This window comes from Serinus canaria, chromosome 2 (genome assembly GCF_022539315.1).
Source record: "Serinus canaria isolate serCan28SL12 chromosome 2, serCan2020, whole genome shotgun sequence".
NCBI lineage: Eukaryota > Metazoa > Chordata > Aves > Passeriformes > Fringillidae > Serinus > Serinus canaria.
In genome coordinates this window covers 128,984,551-128,998,857 of record NC_066315.1, presented here as the reverse complement: position 1 = coordinate 128,998,857, position 14,307 = coordinate 128,984,551, and the positions used below count along the sequence as shown (strand labels likewise).

The 14,307-nt window shown below is 41.2% G+C and overlaps 1 protein-coding gene across 2 annotated transcripts in view; it reads right to left on the bottom strand.

The window, feature by feature from the left end:
- PTDSS1 (phosphatidylserine synthase 1) overlaps positions 1–14,229 on the bottom strand; it is a 28,554-nt gene extending 14,325 nt beyond the window's left edge. Inside the window, exons 1-5 of one of the 2 annotated variants that reach the window (XM_050970457.1) lie at positions 13,926–14,229; positions 8,598–8,689; positions 7,018–7,062; positions 4,761–4,885; positions 1,568–1,726 (exon numbers count right to left, since the gene is read on the bottom strand). In XM_050970457.1, coding sequence (XP_050826414.1) covers positions 1,568–1,726; positions 4,761–4,885; positions 7,018–7,062; positions 8,598–8,689; positions 13,926–14,104 — 600 coding nt within the window. In that variant the 5' untranslated portion in view covers positions 14,105–14,229. The remainder of the gene's footprint in view (positions 1–1,567; positions 1,727–4,760; positions 4,886–7,017; positions 7,063–8,597; positions 8,690–13,925) is intronic. The other variant, XM_050970456.1, reaches the window with a different exon arrangement.
- Between the last annotated feature and the right edge of the window lie 78 nt (positions 14,230–14,307).

Sequence of the window (14,307 nt, the reverse complement as noted above, 5' to 3'; positions counted from 1 at the left end):
GTAAGCATAAAGTACTGAAAAAAATCAGATTTGAGAAAAGGAACAAGAATGTTTTCTGTATACAACAGGAATGAATGCTGGCCTATTTACAGTACATTACAGTGACTAATACTGGCAATGACAATTCCTGTGAAAACTCTTGCAAAAGTGTATCAAAAGCAGTTGTTTTTCTTTGACACAGCTATGTGGATTTCTACCTTTACAAAAAAGGAAATTTGAGTTTCTCTTCAGGAACCAAGTGATACAGTGTTGTTCATTGTCCTGGTAAAGTTTCCCTTTCATATTTTTAATTAATTTAGCCTGAGAGGGGTGATAGCCTACAAATGTCAGTCAGATCCAGGCAAAGACACCAGAATTTACAGATAATGAGGAAGCAAGACCCAGAGCACAGGTGTTAGCCTGACAGCCTCTAAGGTTCTCTAGCTGCTTTCTTACAATAGGAGACCAAGCTCTGCCTGCTTCCCAACTTTAATCCAACAGTATGGAACATGAGCCAAGTTTCCCATTTCAGAACAAGGACCTGGCTGCAATCTGTGAATGCTAATAAGAAAAACTCAGCTAAATCCCTAAGTAAGTGCCCTGATAACTTCTGGAGGATTCTAATTACTCTCCTGAATTATCTGATTTATCAAAAATCCATTTGAGTGGTAATAATATATCTCTGTTTTGAACCTTGTCCAACACATTATCTGTTCCAACAATCTACCTTCCAACAAGGGGAATACTAGACACCTGATGGTGTGTCAAATTGAAGACAAGGGTTGTGTGATGAACAATAAGAGTATGAGTGAAACAAATCCAAATACATTCTTTTCCAGAGGGAAAAAATTAGTACAATAACTAGCTGAGGTGTTTTCTGTGAATGGGTACTTGAGCAATTTCAAGATCACTTAGAAAACACAGTATCTTTCAATGCCACAGAACAAAAATACATTTTGAAGAGGAACTCACAGCACCAGGATTTTCAAACACAAAATTTAATTTAAGACTAATAAATCCTTATCTATGTTTCTAAATTCACAAATGCTTTGTCAGATAAGCCAAGCATTCTCAAGACAGCAAGCTTCACAGAAAACTGATTTTAAAGACTAAGTTCAGGTGTTTACATCAAGAAGATCCCTCAACTCCACTTGTACATTATGCATAACTATACACAATGTGTGATACTGTTGTATGTGTGGTATTGTTGTTGAGGTACAGGGACCAAGAGAGTAGATCACAAATATTGCAAGGTGAAAAAGGAGAACAGTTACTCTGAATCAGGAAATATGTGAAGTAGAAAAAGTAGTATGATCCCCATAACAGCAGAAAATAAATTATGAATGGCACAAATAGGTTGACCGAGACTTCCTTTCTATTCAAGCAGTAATAAATCACTTATATAAAACCCAGCTTCTTGTTGTCTGTTCATTCAGCTGCATAAATTACTCAGCATCTGCTTTGTAAGACTTAAAAGGCAAACCTATACTGAGAAGTAGAGAGCCATTGTTCTAGTAACATTCACTCTTCCCCCAAGAACAATTCACATCTCTTCCCTTTGCTGATCATTAAGATGAAAGTGGCCTACCTCAGTGAGCTCCCAGGTGATGCTAATAGTCCAGCAGAGCCCATAACTGCGGATCAGCAAAGCCTTCATAGCCCAGCCCCAGAAATGTCCAAAAGCAAATATATCAAAGTGGCTGAGGATTCTCTCCCAGGTGATAACATGACAGTTCACTGCATACTCCTGTTATGAAAAGAAAAAACCCAGAACAAAATTACTCCATCAACACACAACTTCAGAAAGAAGAAACATCTTTCCATCCAGTGCATTAAGCCTGGAATTATAAGGTATTAAGATTAGCATTATTTCATTTTCTTATCCTTCTAAACTGTGGTGGAAAACTTCCAGTATTAAGACTCAATGCCAACACAGTACAGCTCTAATTTAAAGGGAAACAGAATGGACCTTGACGCCTGAAGAAGAATGTATTTCCTAAGTGACAGAGAAGCAACAAAACCAGTAAATCTACAACAATAAAACCAGCAAACAATACTCCAGAAAATACTTATTTGCCTTTCTTTGGAGTCCTGATTTGAAATAACCACCTTTCTCCACATTCATGCTGTCTGGTACTCAGATGTGGCTCATTAGTGGCTAATCCTCCTCAGTATCTGATGTAATGTTACTTATATCAATGTTTACTTGAGTATCTTTTGTGTCTTATTTTCCTCGTGAAAGCAATTTCCCAGAACCATTCATATTGAGGACATTCAGTCACAGGCTTGGATTGAAAAAAAATGTAAGGGAAGATCAAAGGGAAGTTGCAAACGTTTTTTTTTTTGCAGATGAGCAGCAGATTCCTTAAGAATACTAATTAATATTCTAGTCACCAATGACAAAGGAGCCAGGTTCTCAACATGTTGTACAGCAAGTGCTAGAAATCACTGCCCAAAAAGAAAAGTATGCCATCAGGAGGCTGCAGTTGTGGGGTTCTGTCTCATCACTGGGCACAAACTGAAGTATTCCTAACAGGAAACACACATTTAAAAAAGAAAAAAAAAATCTCTGCTCTTCATTCCTCCTAAAATACACATTGCCACCTACAGGTGACAACTCAGCACTGCTCAGTGCTGTTAAATCAAGAATTATCTTTCAGGCCAGAACTATTGCTAATCCTGCACAAATGAACACTAATCAAGTTAAAGATGAGATAGCAGAGAAAGATTTAAATCCTGGCCACCACAAAGAGAAGAATGCACAATTTCATATAAATCAGTCTATCAGCAGGCAGCTAAGTCCCACTGTGGGATGATAGGAGTTGTGTAGATTTCTCTTAAGTAACCCTTACTGCTGGTGCTTTCTTGTGCATGCCTGTGCTGCTGGTCAGAGAAAGGTGCACTACCTGTTCTAAGGATGGTAAACCTGCAGCTTTAGTGCACCAGGACAACTGAAACTGCCTCCTTTGCCAGCATGAGAAGGACAGAATACACCACAGAAGGTGCAGGATTCTTGCTACACCACGATACCTATGATGAGTGAACACAATGAGGCTACTCCAAAAGTAAGGTTTTTTCCATAGCTCTTGCTTTTTTCTTTTATTTTTACTGGGGCTTTTTCCTCACTATCTCATTTTTCCAGCTGCAGTTCTGCCAGCCATACAGTGAAATGTGTTGAACTTTTTTTTCTACCCAAGCAACTTTGCTAGTCCTGTGCAAGTGACCAAGCTGCAGCCTTCATTACTTGTGCACTTTAAAAATTTACTCCAACTTCAAATGACAATATCTGGATTGCAAAGCAGACCAGGGCAAGTTTCCACTGACTGCTACAAGTCAGAGAATCTGCTGTACTGTGGTTTTGTGCCAGTAGTAATACTAGTACTCCCCTAGTTAGAACCTATTTCTAATTTAGATGACAGGAGAGCCAGGCGAATCTGACAAACCAACAAACTCCTTGTCTCAGCACCCTTCTGCTGCTCAGCAACACCACTGACACTAGTGCTAGGGCTCCATTTAGCCATGTGTCCTCCCCCCATCCTAAGGGCAGGCTGCCCTCACCTCTCCAGCAGCACAGGAGGTTCATTGCAGAACCCAAAGTCACAGCCCAGAGTTGCACAGCACGTACTGCTGACAGGCTGAACTGCAGTTCCTGAAGCATGCAGTTTTCCAGGCAAGGAGCCTGCACGCAGCCCTCACCATCAATCAGCCAACATGAGCTTACTGCCCTGTAAAGATTTCCATTCCCCCATGTGCTACAGGGCATGAGTTTGCAGCCACTGCTGATGAGGTGCTGTGCATTGGTTTGCATAAGCAGTAAATTGCCATGAGTGAAAGACAACCAGTCAATTTCCCTACTCATGAGGCATGAGCCCTATACAAGCACCCAGTAGTCAACAGATGACCATGGTGGACAGATGCACAAACCCAAGGCCAAGGGAGCATGTTGGTCAGATGGTGAGGAGTAATTTGATGTGATAGTGAGGAGGGCAAGATTGGCAACTCTTACCTCCCCATGCAAGTCTTCTGCTTGGTGCCCAACTGCTCACACTGCACTCTGCTTGCCTCCCTGCATAACTCACACACCCTCCTCCCAGGCCTCCTTTTACAAGCTCAGCTCCCTTTGTGCATGTCCCCACCTGAAGGGGAATGTTCTCCATATGGAAAACTCTTTGCAAGCTGCTCAGTGAGCAGAAGAACAAGCCTGGCTTTCTATACCATTCCAGGTTATGGTCTATGGAAATAATTTCCCAATGGTAACCGTATCAGTGCTCAGTTGCTGACTGACTGGAAGGGAGCAGAGTCCTGCAGTTGCCATACAAACATGTACTCCACAAGCTCCATAGCATGACAGTAATGTACTAAGCTCAGAGCAACAAGATGAGACCAAAGCTCTTTGAGTGCAGCACTGTGGCATCAAAAACTCTGATCTGGGACACATACCATACAGGCTTTTAGATACTGCCTTGCTAAATCTATTTTCAGTATCCATGCTCATATCTATTATCAAAAAGCATCAAAAGGCACCCCACTGCAAACATATATTCTATTCCAAATTGCACACTCATCCAAACATCAACATTAGGAAAAAAAATATTCTCAGAAGACTCTTTTTCACACCAGCTGATTTCAATGTAAATAAATTGTTGACACAAAGGACTTGTTGATTCTGTCAAGTATAGGCACAAACTTGCACTGCTCATGACAACAAATTCAGATTTATCTATTCCCACTCATATAAAACATGTCTAAAGTATGTACCATAAGATGCCATGGATACATACCATAATATCTGCTTCCCTTGTGGCGTATCGAAGATTAGGGTCCAGCCAGTACATCACTGCTTTTACCTGCTCAAAGTTGAGGAAGAGCACGAACACCAGGAACAGAAAATAAAGCACACTGAGACCTGCAAAAAGACTCAGTTTTAAAATCATGCTCATTCACAAAACTGCTTGGAACACAGAGTTCAAAAAGCTACTTTCAAACAGTTGTTCTTCAAATGAATTTCTATATGCAGCAGCTACGTACAGAAAACCAGAATAGACACCAGTCAGATAGCAATGTCTGAGCACCCAGCCCTTCATATCCCCTCCTGTGACAAGTGATACAACACATGCTCAACTGCATGAACAAAATCAGTCTAATCAATTTAGACATGTGTAGTACAAGGCTGTGATCAGGAAGCTCCTTAGTATGAGATACATTAGGATCCAGGATTGCATTAGCTCTGTCCTTTGCTTTAAGTATTCTTGGTCTCACTAATTAAGTCCCTAAGCCTTTTCACAGATTTCAACATAAAGATCAATCTAATAATGCCACCTGGCATTTCTGAGCTGTGCTGGTAATAGAGAGCAATTATAAACTAATGCATGTCTGAGATACTTTTGTGAGCTGGAAAATTTGGTGCTTGAACCTTTTAAAGATAAATATGATTATTATTTATTTTCACACCACTATAAATTATGAAACACAGCTGCATTTGGGAGTACCATTTCTCTCCTCCAGTCTGAATAAAGATTTTTTTTTAAAAAAAAGAAAAACTTATTAGAAGTTGAGTCCTAGGTGTAGCTCTGAGGGTAGATGAAGCTTTTGTTGGGACCATATCTTCACATTATTCACAAACTCCCAGATATCCAAGACTACATTTGGATGAGGCATACAAACACTGTTTCCAGAGCCTCAAATGTATCCTGCAGCGATGTCATGGAAGGCAGAAAGATTAATGTGAATAAACTTAGGATCTGCCATTCAATATAAACTACAGCAATTCTAAAAAGGCCTTTTAAACTATAAACAGGACTCACGTGCTGATAGCCCCCAGTGTACACCAGAAAGCAATTTTTTTTCAGAGACACTCACATGCACAGGAAGTATCTGTATGGTCCTGTGCAGTCCCTCCCAGAAACACAAGGGCAACAGATGTCACCCTGCTAAACGAAGCACAGCCTGCAGGCCAGGGTGCATCTGGAAATGTTGAAGATGCACCAGTCCTGCCCTTCATCTACCAAAGGGTTCTGAGAACTGAAACACAGCTAAATGAACCACACCAGAGGGAGAATTAGACAGAGAAAAATGCTGCTCCTGATTTTGCATGCAGCCTTTCCCCAAAAGTACAGGGGTTGAGCTCTGACAGTATCAACATTGAAAATGACCTTTCACTCTACATGTGGTGAAACTTGCAGTGAGCAGTAGGACCTTGTGTTTCCAGTAGGAACAGTGTTTCCCAAACTTTCCAAGAAGCAGGTTTGTTTAATGAGTACTGTCTAATCAGCAGTATCCTCTCAATGTCAACAGATGAGTAATCAGCTACTTTGGGAACCTACTTATTTTTAGATATAAGGTGGCAGGAGAGAGGAACATTCAGTTTGCCTAAAAAAAAATCAAATGTGCAGTCTAGCATATACTCTATGAACCCTGAATTATTTGAAAGTAAAATTCCTCGTGATTTTGCTGTGTAATTCAGATGTTTAAGGAGCAGGATTTCACTTCTGAGTTTTGTAGCTAACAGAATTATTTTTCGAATTGTGAATGCAACTGATATTTACAGGTACTTTTAATGAAATAAGTTAAGAATATGAATATATACATGTCAAGAATATTAATAAATGTTAACCTATACAATGCTACAATTTAGTAAACAGATAAAGTAACAGCATATTTTGCCAATAAAGAAAAGAAACCAACTACTTAACTGTGTTTAGAAATCAGACAGTATATGTAGTAGCTGGGATTGGAAGAGCTGACAGTAGGAAAGGTGTGGGGGAAGGAGATTGGGAAGCACAAAATAGGATTAAAACTGTATCAGAATGAATGATCCCTTTTTTGTGATTTCAGTTACACCATCCTGACACAGAGTAACTATAATGATACTCCCAAACATAACTAAGAATAGATTATAAGCAACTGTTCAGGAGCAGGAGGAAAGTAACATTCACACAAGTTTGACACACAATTATGTCTCATGACAATTCCATTCATCAGAAAGCTAAAAAGGCAGGTCCTGCAAAACTGATGCAAAAGTTGGAAATGCACACTTACCAAAAACCATCCTCCACAGAGCAGGGTGAGGACGTGTAAAGGGTCCTATAGACAGCAAACAAAAAGCTTATTAGGAGACAGTCAGTAAAAACCACAAAATTTATTTTTGAGTCTATTGCATTTGACTACGTGGCATGAGCATGGATCAGTTCTTCATCAAACTATGTAATACACCTGAAAGCTGGAGCTCTATGCTGTTAAAAAAAAATTTCAGCAGATTTCAGAGTGGAAAAAGGAGACTGCCAGTTGGTAACATGAAGACAATTTTTCTCTGTTTTTATGGAGTCATGTCCAGAACAGCAGTATGCTGTTTGTTCAGCAGACACCACATCTCAGGTGTCACCTGAGGATGTCCTGACCTGGTTTCCAGACTGCAGCTTGCTCCCAATTAAGATACCCCATACAAATTTGTCTGTGTTAACAAAGAAACATGGTGCTAAGCCTTCAGATCAACAAGAAATGTTATCAAACAAGCCTCCTGAAATTTCCAAACTGAGCATTATATATAGCTGACAAGAAGGAAGACATCTATGCTCTTTACTGCTGCCAAATTATTGATGTCAAAATTGACATCAAATTATTGGTGTCAAATTATAATTTAGAGCCAGGGATGAAACTGATTTATTAGACTAAAAACCTCTCAGCTAATGTGAACAGCAGAGAAGGTAAATCTGGTGAAACTGGAAAACATCTAAAGATGAATCATACATTTAGGTAGCAAGAAGTGGCTCAACAAATATTTTCAGCACACACTGCAGACCACTCTTTCACCGCTGTGTGCATAAAGCTCCTTTTTCTCTGTCATTCAGTTTTTCAGGCAGCACTTTGTGAAAAATGTGCACATAGGATTTTTAACATATGGGAAAAACACATCCCAACTGCAGTACAAAGCTGCCCTGAACATGATCACTGTTTTTTCCTGAACATTGCCAACTGTGAGACAGTTTAGACTTGACTCAAGAATCACGATTTTGCTGACAGGAATAAGCAAAAATTAAAAAACCAAAACAGACAAACCATGTATAAGCATTTTTTCCACAGAATTAAGTGACACACAAATGTTCTTACATTTTTATATTTTCTGCTCCTCACACAATTACAAAACTTTCATCCAACTTTAACTTCTACTGAGCGACTGTGGTTTTACATTGTAAATGCAACTTAAACCATTTCTATTACTATCTTCTGGTAAGGTGTTGTGTCTGAGAACTTTTAGAATTACACTTTTCTTGAAACACACTGAGGCAAAGCCCTCCTAAACATTATTTAAGGGTCTGTTAGCATCATTACTTACAATCTGAGCTGCAACTGCACATCTGCAAATAGGACACTGATTTTGAGAACTTGACTTCCTTGTTAAATACAGACTATAAATAACAAACTATAAATAACACTTATCTCTGCTCAGTATGACTACAGTCCATTTTTAGACTGTTCCTTAATATAAAAGAATTCAAATGAGTAAAGAAAAAATACACTGAAAATTGGTATTTAAATAAAAGCCAAAGTAAATATAGTGGCAATAAAGAGAAACTCACATTTGAAAAACATGAAGTACAAGCTGTGTAAACCTTACTCACCATTAGGAAAAGCTAGAACACTGATGATTAGAAAGAAGAAAACCACAGAGAGGATACCCCTCCAAATATTATCCTCTGGTACAGAATCATCCCTAAAGAGACAGACAACACAGTATTAAAGTATATTATAAGGATGAAGTCAAAAGGCTCTCAAGATATATTATTTAAATAAAGAATACATGGAAATTAAATATAAGAAATATGCATGCCCATTATGTAACAAGTTAAGACAGTAATTGCATAGAATGATTTTCACACTATACTTCTGGATGTCTCTTTCTTACAAGAGGGTTAAATATTTAGTAAACATATGCAAGCCATTAGCATTGTTAGAAGCGAGTGTAGAAGCAATAACAACATTTAATATAAGGTGAAAAAAATCTTCCTGCTTTAATACTTACAGAAACATCATCAAATTATTTTTACACAGCAACTTTTACACCTAAATTAAAACCTCTGGAAGCCTGGATGCAATTCCCAGGTTTCCTTCTACTGTTTTGGTGCTACTTGCAATACCCTTCACTTCCCTTTGACTATCCTCAACATCAAAAGCCTGAGATGAGGGCAGAAATAACGATTACAATCAGCCTTTAGAAATAATGAATGTACAGCTTAGAATCTGTAACAGAGACACAGCACAACTTAAAAGATCCTTGTTGGATCCATCTTTTAAGTTGGATCCAGAGACACAGATCCAACTTAAAAGGAAAAATATCAGTTTGCTTCAAGATCTATTAAACCAAAGTTCTGAATATAGCATCGTGCATTAGTTGTGCTACTGTTACATTATAGCCAGAAGAGACACCTAAGAATTCAGTTTGGAAGGCAGAGGCAAACTTGAAAGAGTTTCTTTTCTTTTCAGGCAGGTAGAAGATTACCAAAATAACCCTCACCTAACTTTTCTAACAGCAGACAGCTTGGGGGATACAAACTTTAGTCTATCATAGTATAAACAGTGAATATTTCATAATATATCACCCACTACAACTAAAGTCAAAGTTTTACTATCTGGGTAGTTATCATGCACTTAGGATTAGTTTATTCATTTGAGTATATTTGTTTGTTTATTTGCAACACAATAACAGAAGAATTCCTAGCAAACTTTGAAGGTATAAAGCTCTTCCTGGAAGAGCATCTGTCACATTTCTGGCTGGTTCAGTAAAGAATCCATGACAGCATAAATGCTCTCCACATTAGATACTCGCTGCAGTTAGAAAATATTTCTCACTTAGCTAAATTATTTTTCTTTTCCTCAAAACTGAACCTTAACAGCTTCACAGCAGGCTTTCATCACTGTGAGGCATTTAAGCACTGTGTTAGTTGAAATGTATGGAAGGAAAAAGTGCATTAAACACAAATGGTTTTTCTGCAGGCCTTAGGGACTCCCCACAACATTTTTTTTAAACCATTTGAGTTCAGCTTTACCAGTCATTTTCCAGCAGCCATGATGCACAGGCTGACACTTTATACCAGCTATAAATTCCAGGTCCCAGAGTTAAACTCTGGCTCCCCTGGCAATCCCAAGACCTTACACCATCCAGTGCACTTCCTCACCAGAGCCTCCAGCTCTGATGCCTCAGACAGCAAAACCATATCCCTCTTTTAACACATAAATAACACACCGGAACATTCTGTCATGGCTGCCACCAAGAGGATGAACTATTTTTTTAGATAGAACAAATAACTACAGTTGCAGCACATCAATTCATCACGGCCAACAAAGAAGTGAAAGATCGCGTGATCGCATCACTTAACTGCTGCACCAGGTGAGACTAAAGATCCTCACCTTTGCATATCAGGATTCTGAGTACTACTCAGCTTCAGAAAAGCTCTCCTAGTCACGTTGGCACCATTTCCCCCCAAAATCAACAAAGATGTATGCAGTGTTAAACTGCAATTCATTCCAAGTGAGTGGCAAGGCATTTTATTTTTTTATTTTGGCTTACAGATACATTTCACAAGGGATAGACATCCAATTTTGTCAGAAGGAGGTAAGAACAGGTGTGAGCAAGAAACTTGCTACTGCATACTAGCTGGTATAAGAATTATAGTGATTACCTGGAAGAACTATTTTGGAGAATGCCAAAGGGAAAGATGCAATCCTAACAAGCTGCAATTGGGAAAATGTGCTAAATCATCTCCTCACCTAGCCCAAGAATTGTCGACTCTGATTTTGAAATACACGTATTCATGCAGCAGAAGCAAGGTTTCTAATGCTTACATAGGAGGACAGATGAAAATTCTCTCAATTTTAACCCACTTTACAAGGACATTTATCAATTATGTGGCTTTTTAGAAAAGAAATTTAAAAAAAAAACAAGGTGAATAATCTTTACTCCTCCTCTGTTCTTCTACAGAGCACTAGATTACAAAAATGTCAATGAGTGAGTTATTAGATCACAGAAAAAAGGGGGGGGGGAGATACTCAATTGAGGAAAAAATAGCTAGGACACTAAATTTGGAGTGTGGGAGAAAGAGGAAAAACATCTTCCATAAACTCAGCCAAACCTAAATACACAATAATCTAGTTTAATCAAGCCCATTAATGACATGGAAGACAACAGGCCTACATCCTGCAGGTCTTACTCCTGCTTCCACAAACCTAGACAGCTTCATCCCAGAAGACACCAGTCTGTCACCCTTCTCAGTCCTATTGTGTCCCACAAAATATCCCCTCCAGGACTCACTCCTGCCGACTGCCTCCGGGCTCAGAGAGGGCCACGCTTCTGTCTAGGGTGGAAGAGGACAGGGGAAGCTAGAGCCACTCCTCACCTCTGCCCCAAGGCACAGGATGGAAGCAGAGGAGCCTATGTCTGGCTCATTCAGCAGGAAACAACCAAGGAAGCTGTAATCATTGTCAGAAGCACTAGAAGGATGTGCTTTAAAGAAAAGTCTACCCCCTATTCCCCACTTTAATATAGAAAAATTAAAATATACATTTCTTTTGGATTATTATTATTATCATCATACCTTAAGATTCCTGCTATCTGAAGTTGAGTTTCACCCTTATCTGTCAGCTCAAAGACAGTAGCAGCCGCTCTCAGTGATCCTAAGGAGGACTTCATGTTATGTATGGCTTGCTACACACAAGGGAAAAGCATTTCCTAAGTTTCTCAGAACTCTCCACATAATTCTGACACAAAGCAATTACAGAAGAGACAAGAATTTAAGGAACACAGAATTTCCTCTGTCTATGGTGAAGTTCCTGAAAAAATAAATTTTACTTCACAACATCAGCATGAATCTCTCATAGAAAATCCCCCACTCAACAAACTGCCCAGGAGAGCTACGGAACAACTGACAGCACAGGGGAAGCAAAGAATCATTTGTGACACCTTACAGGGAAGTCTACAGGGCCTCGTGCCCAGGAAGTGGGAAAATGAACTTTAACACCACCTTATTGCATGAGTCAGTGTATAGTCAATGCAATAAGCTGATAGAAAGGAGCACAGACTGTAAAAGCATGTGGGAAATTATCTCCCCAGTTTCTCAAAGAGTGTATATGGTTTGGATAGTGTCCCAAATGAGACCCAGAGGCAGCACTCTGGTATCACTCAGGAGATCTACAAAACTCCTACAATAGTCGAAAACAGCAGAAGGAGAAGAGGGGAGAAAGTAAAACCAGAGTACCTTCTACAACCTGAGAATAGAAGAAACAGAGGAAAGTTAAAGAGAAGCCAGCTGGTATTTAAACACAGGAAGTGAGGCAATGATAGACAGAGGGAAGAAAATGAAACTGAAAAAGTCAGTTAGAAAGACAGCAAAGCAAATGGAAAGACAAACCAGCGATCCTCTTGGAAAAATGCAAACAAACATCCTAGAAGTGAAGCAATTTTATTTGTGCCTAGAAGACTCCAAAGTGCTGAAATTGCTTCTTAGCTCATCCTCTCCTTGAAAGAATTAATGGCGAAATTCCTTCCCCAAAGGTGAGCAATCCATTAATCCATTAATCCTCCAGAATGACACTGTGATGAGAATTTCTTAGTGAGTCAGAACTTTGACCTAAATTAGCCCTTCAGGGAGAAAACTGATCAGGCAAAGGGACGAGGAGCACTTGTAGCAAAGGTCTGTAATTAAACATTGTAGCAGAGCACAGAAATATGTCTCTGATTTTGGAGTTAAGAAGAGATCCAAGTAGAACAAGGGATGTGCTCACCAAAAGTATCTCCCTTGGGGCCATACACATGTTGAAACAAGAAAAGGCACACCTCAGACCATCTGCAGTTACACTATTTTCCTTATGCCCGTCTCAACTTAAGCCAGGCTTGGCCATTATTTCACAGCTGATGAAAACTAAACATTTGGACTCTTAGAATAAGACAACATTACACACTGAACTGTGTATCAAGCTTAGTGACAAATAATAATCTTCTTACATCAAATGGAGAGTTGTCATGAATTAATGTAATGAATTAATGTTTTAAGGTCACTTTCAAGGGGGGATTCGCCACCATCAGAGTTTAAGCCACGAGTCCACTGAAATCCATGACTGTGTACACACAGTGCCACAAAAGTTTAAATGAGCCTAAAACACACTGCACTACCTAGCCAAAACCTCATAGGAATCACTGCATACATACTACACAACTTAGTCTACAAGAGGATCACACAGTCATCTTCACATCCAGTGGGGGGCAATAAAAAGTATATACAATTTCAAAAAACATGCAGGATACCCCCTCAGACTGCACTGTTATGCCCTTTGTTTTCAAGCAAGGCTCCCGAAAAACCTGTCCGTTCCGGGCAGTATCGCCATGAATGACTGCAAGGGTGATGCCCACAGAGCCCTCCCTTCCTGTGGTGCGCCAAGGATGTCGCTAAGCCCACTCGTGCCAGGGCCTGAGCCAGCCTGAGACTGGCCACAGACAGTGTGGGTACAGAAGCGGTGCCACGGAATGGTCACTGCCGTCCACCACACGCTCGGGAAATCATCTACGCCAGTGATGTCACTGCGGGGCTGCTCGATAGCCTAATAAAGCCCATTTCTGGCAACTCCTTGAAACACACATTTTGGTAGAGACTTTAGCAGAGATCCTCAAAACGATTAACAAGTTCCCAGGAAACGCAGTGGGGATGATAACCGCTCTGGAAAGGAGAGGAGGATGCCCGCTCTCCATCCAGCCCGGAGCAGGGGGCGCGGGCGCCGGGCGGTGCAGCAGCCGCCGGGGAGGGCACCGCAGGCACGGCCCGGCACGGCCAGAGCCGTGCTGCCCCTGCTCGCCCCCGGGCGGGCACCGACCCTCCCCATTCCCTGCCCGGGAACCCCCGGCGCCCAGGGGCTGCCAGCACCCAGGGGCGGGGCTGCGACTCCCCGCGGCGGCCGCGCACCTGGTGAAGGCGAAGGCCATGAGGCTGAGGATGGTGAAGCTGAGGAGGGTGATGGTGTGCGGGCGGTAGAAGAACTCCAGCGTGATGTCCTCCACCTGCTGCTCGTTGATCATGCGGAAGTGCAGGCGGTAGTTTACGTCGTCCTTGCTCAGGGTCCGGCTCCCCACGCAGGACGCCATCTCGCCCCCTTTCTCCCCTCGTCTCAGCGCGGCGGTGGTTGTGCGGAGCGGCGCGGCCCGAACCAGCCCGGCCGCCCGCCCGTGCCGCGTCCCGCCGAGCGCAGCCGAGCGGGCCGAGCGGGGCAGCGCCGCGCCCGCCGCGCCGAGGGGCGGAGCTCGCTCGGCCGCGCCCACGAGGCGAGGCGCGGGGAGAGAGTAACGGA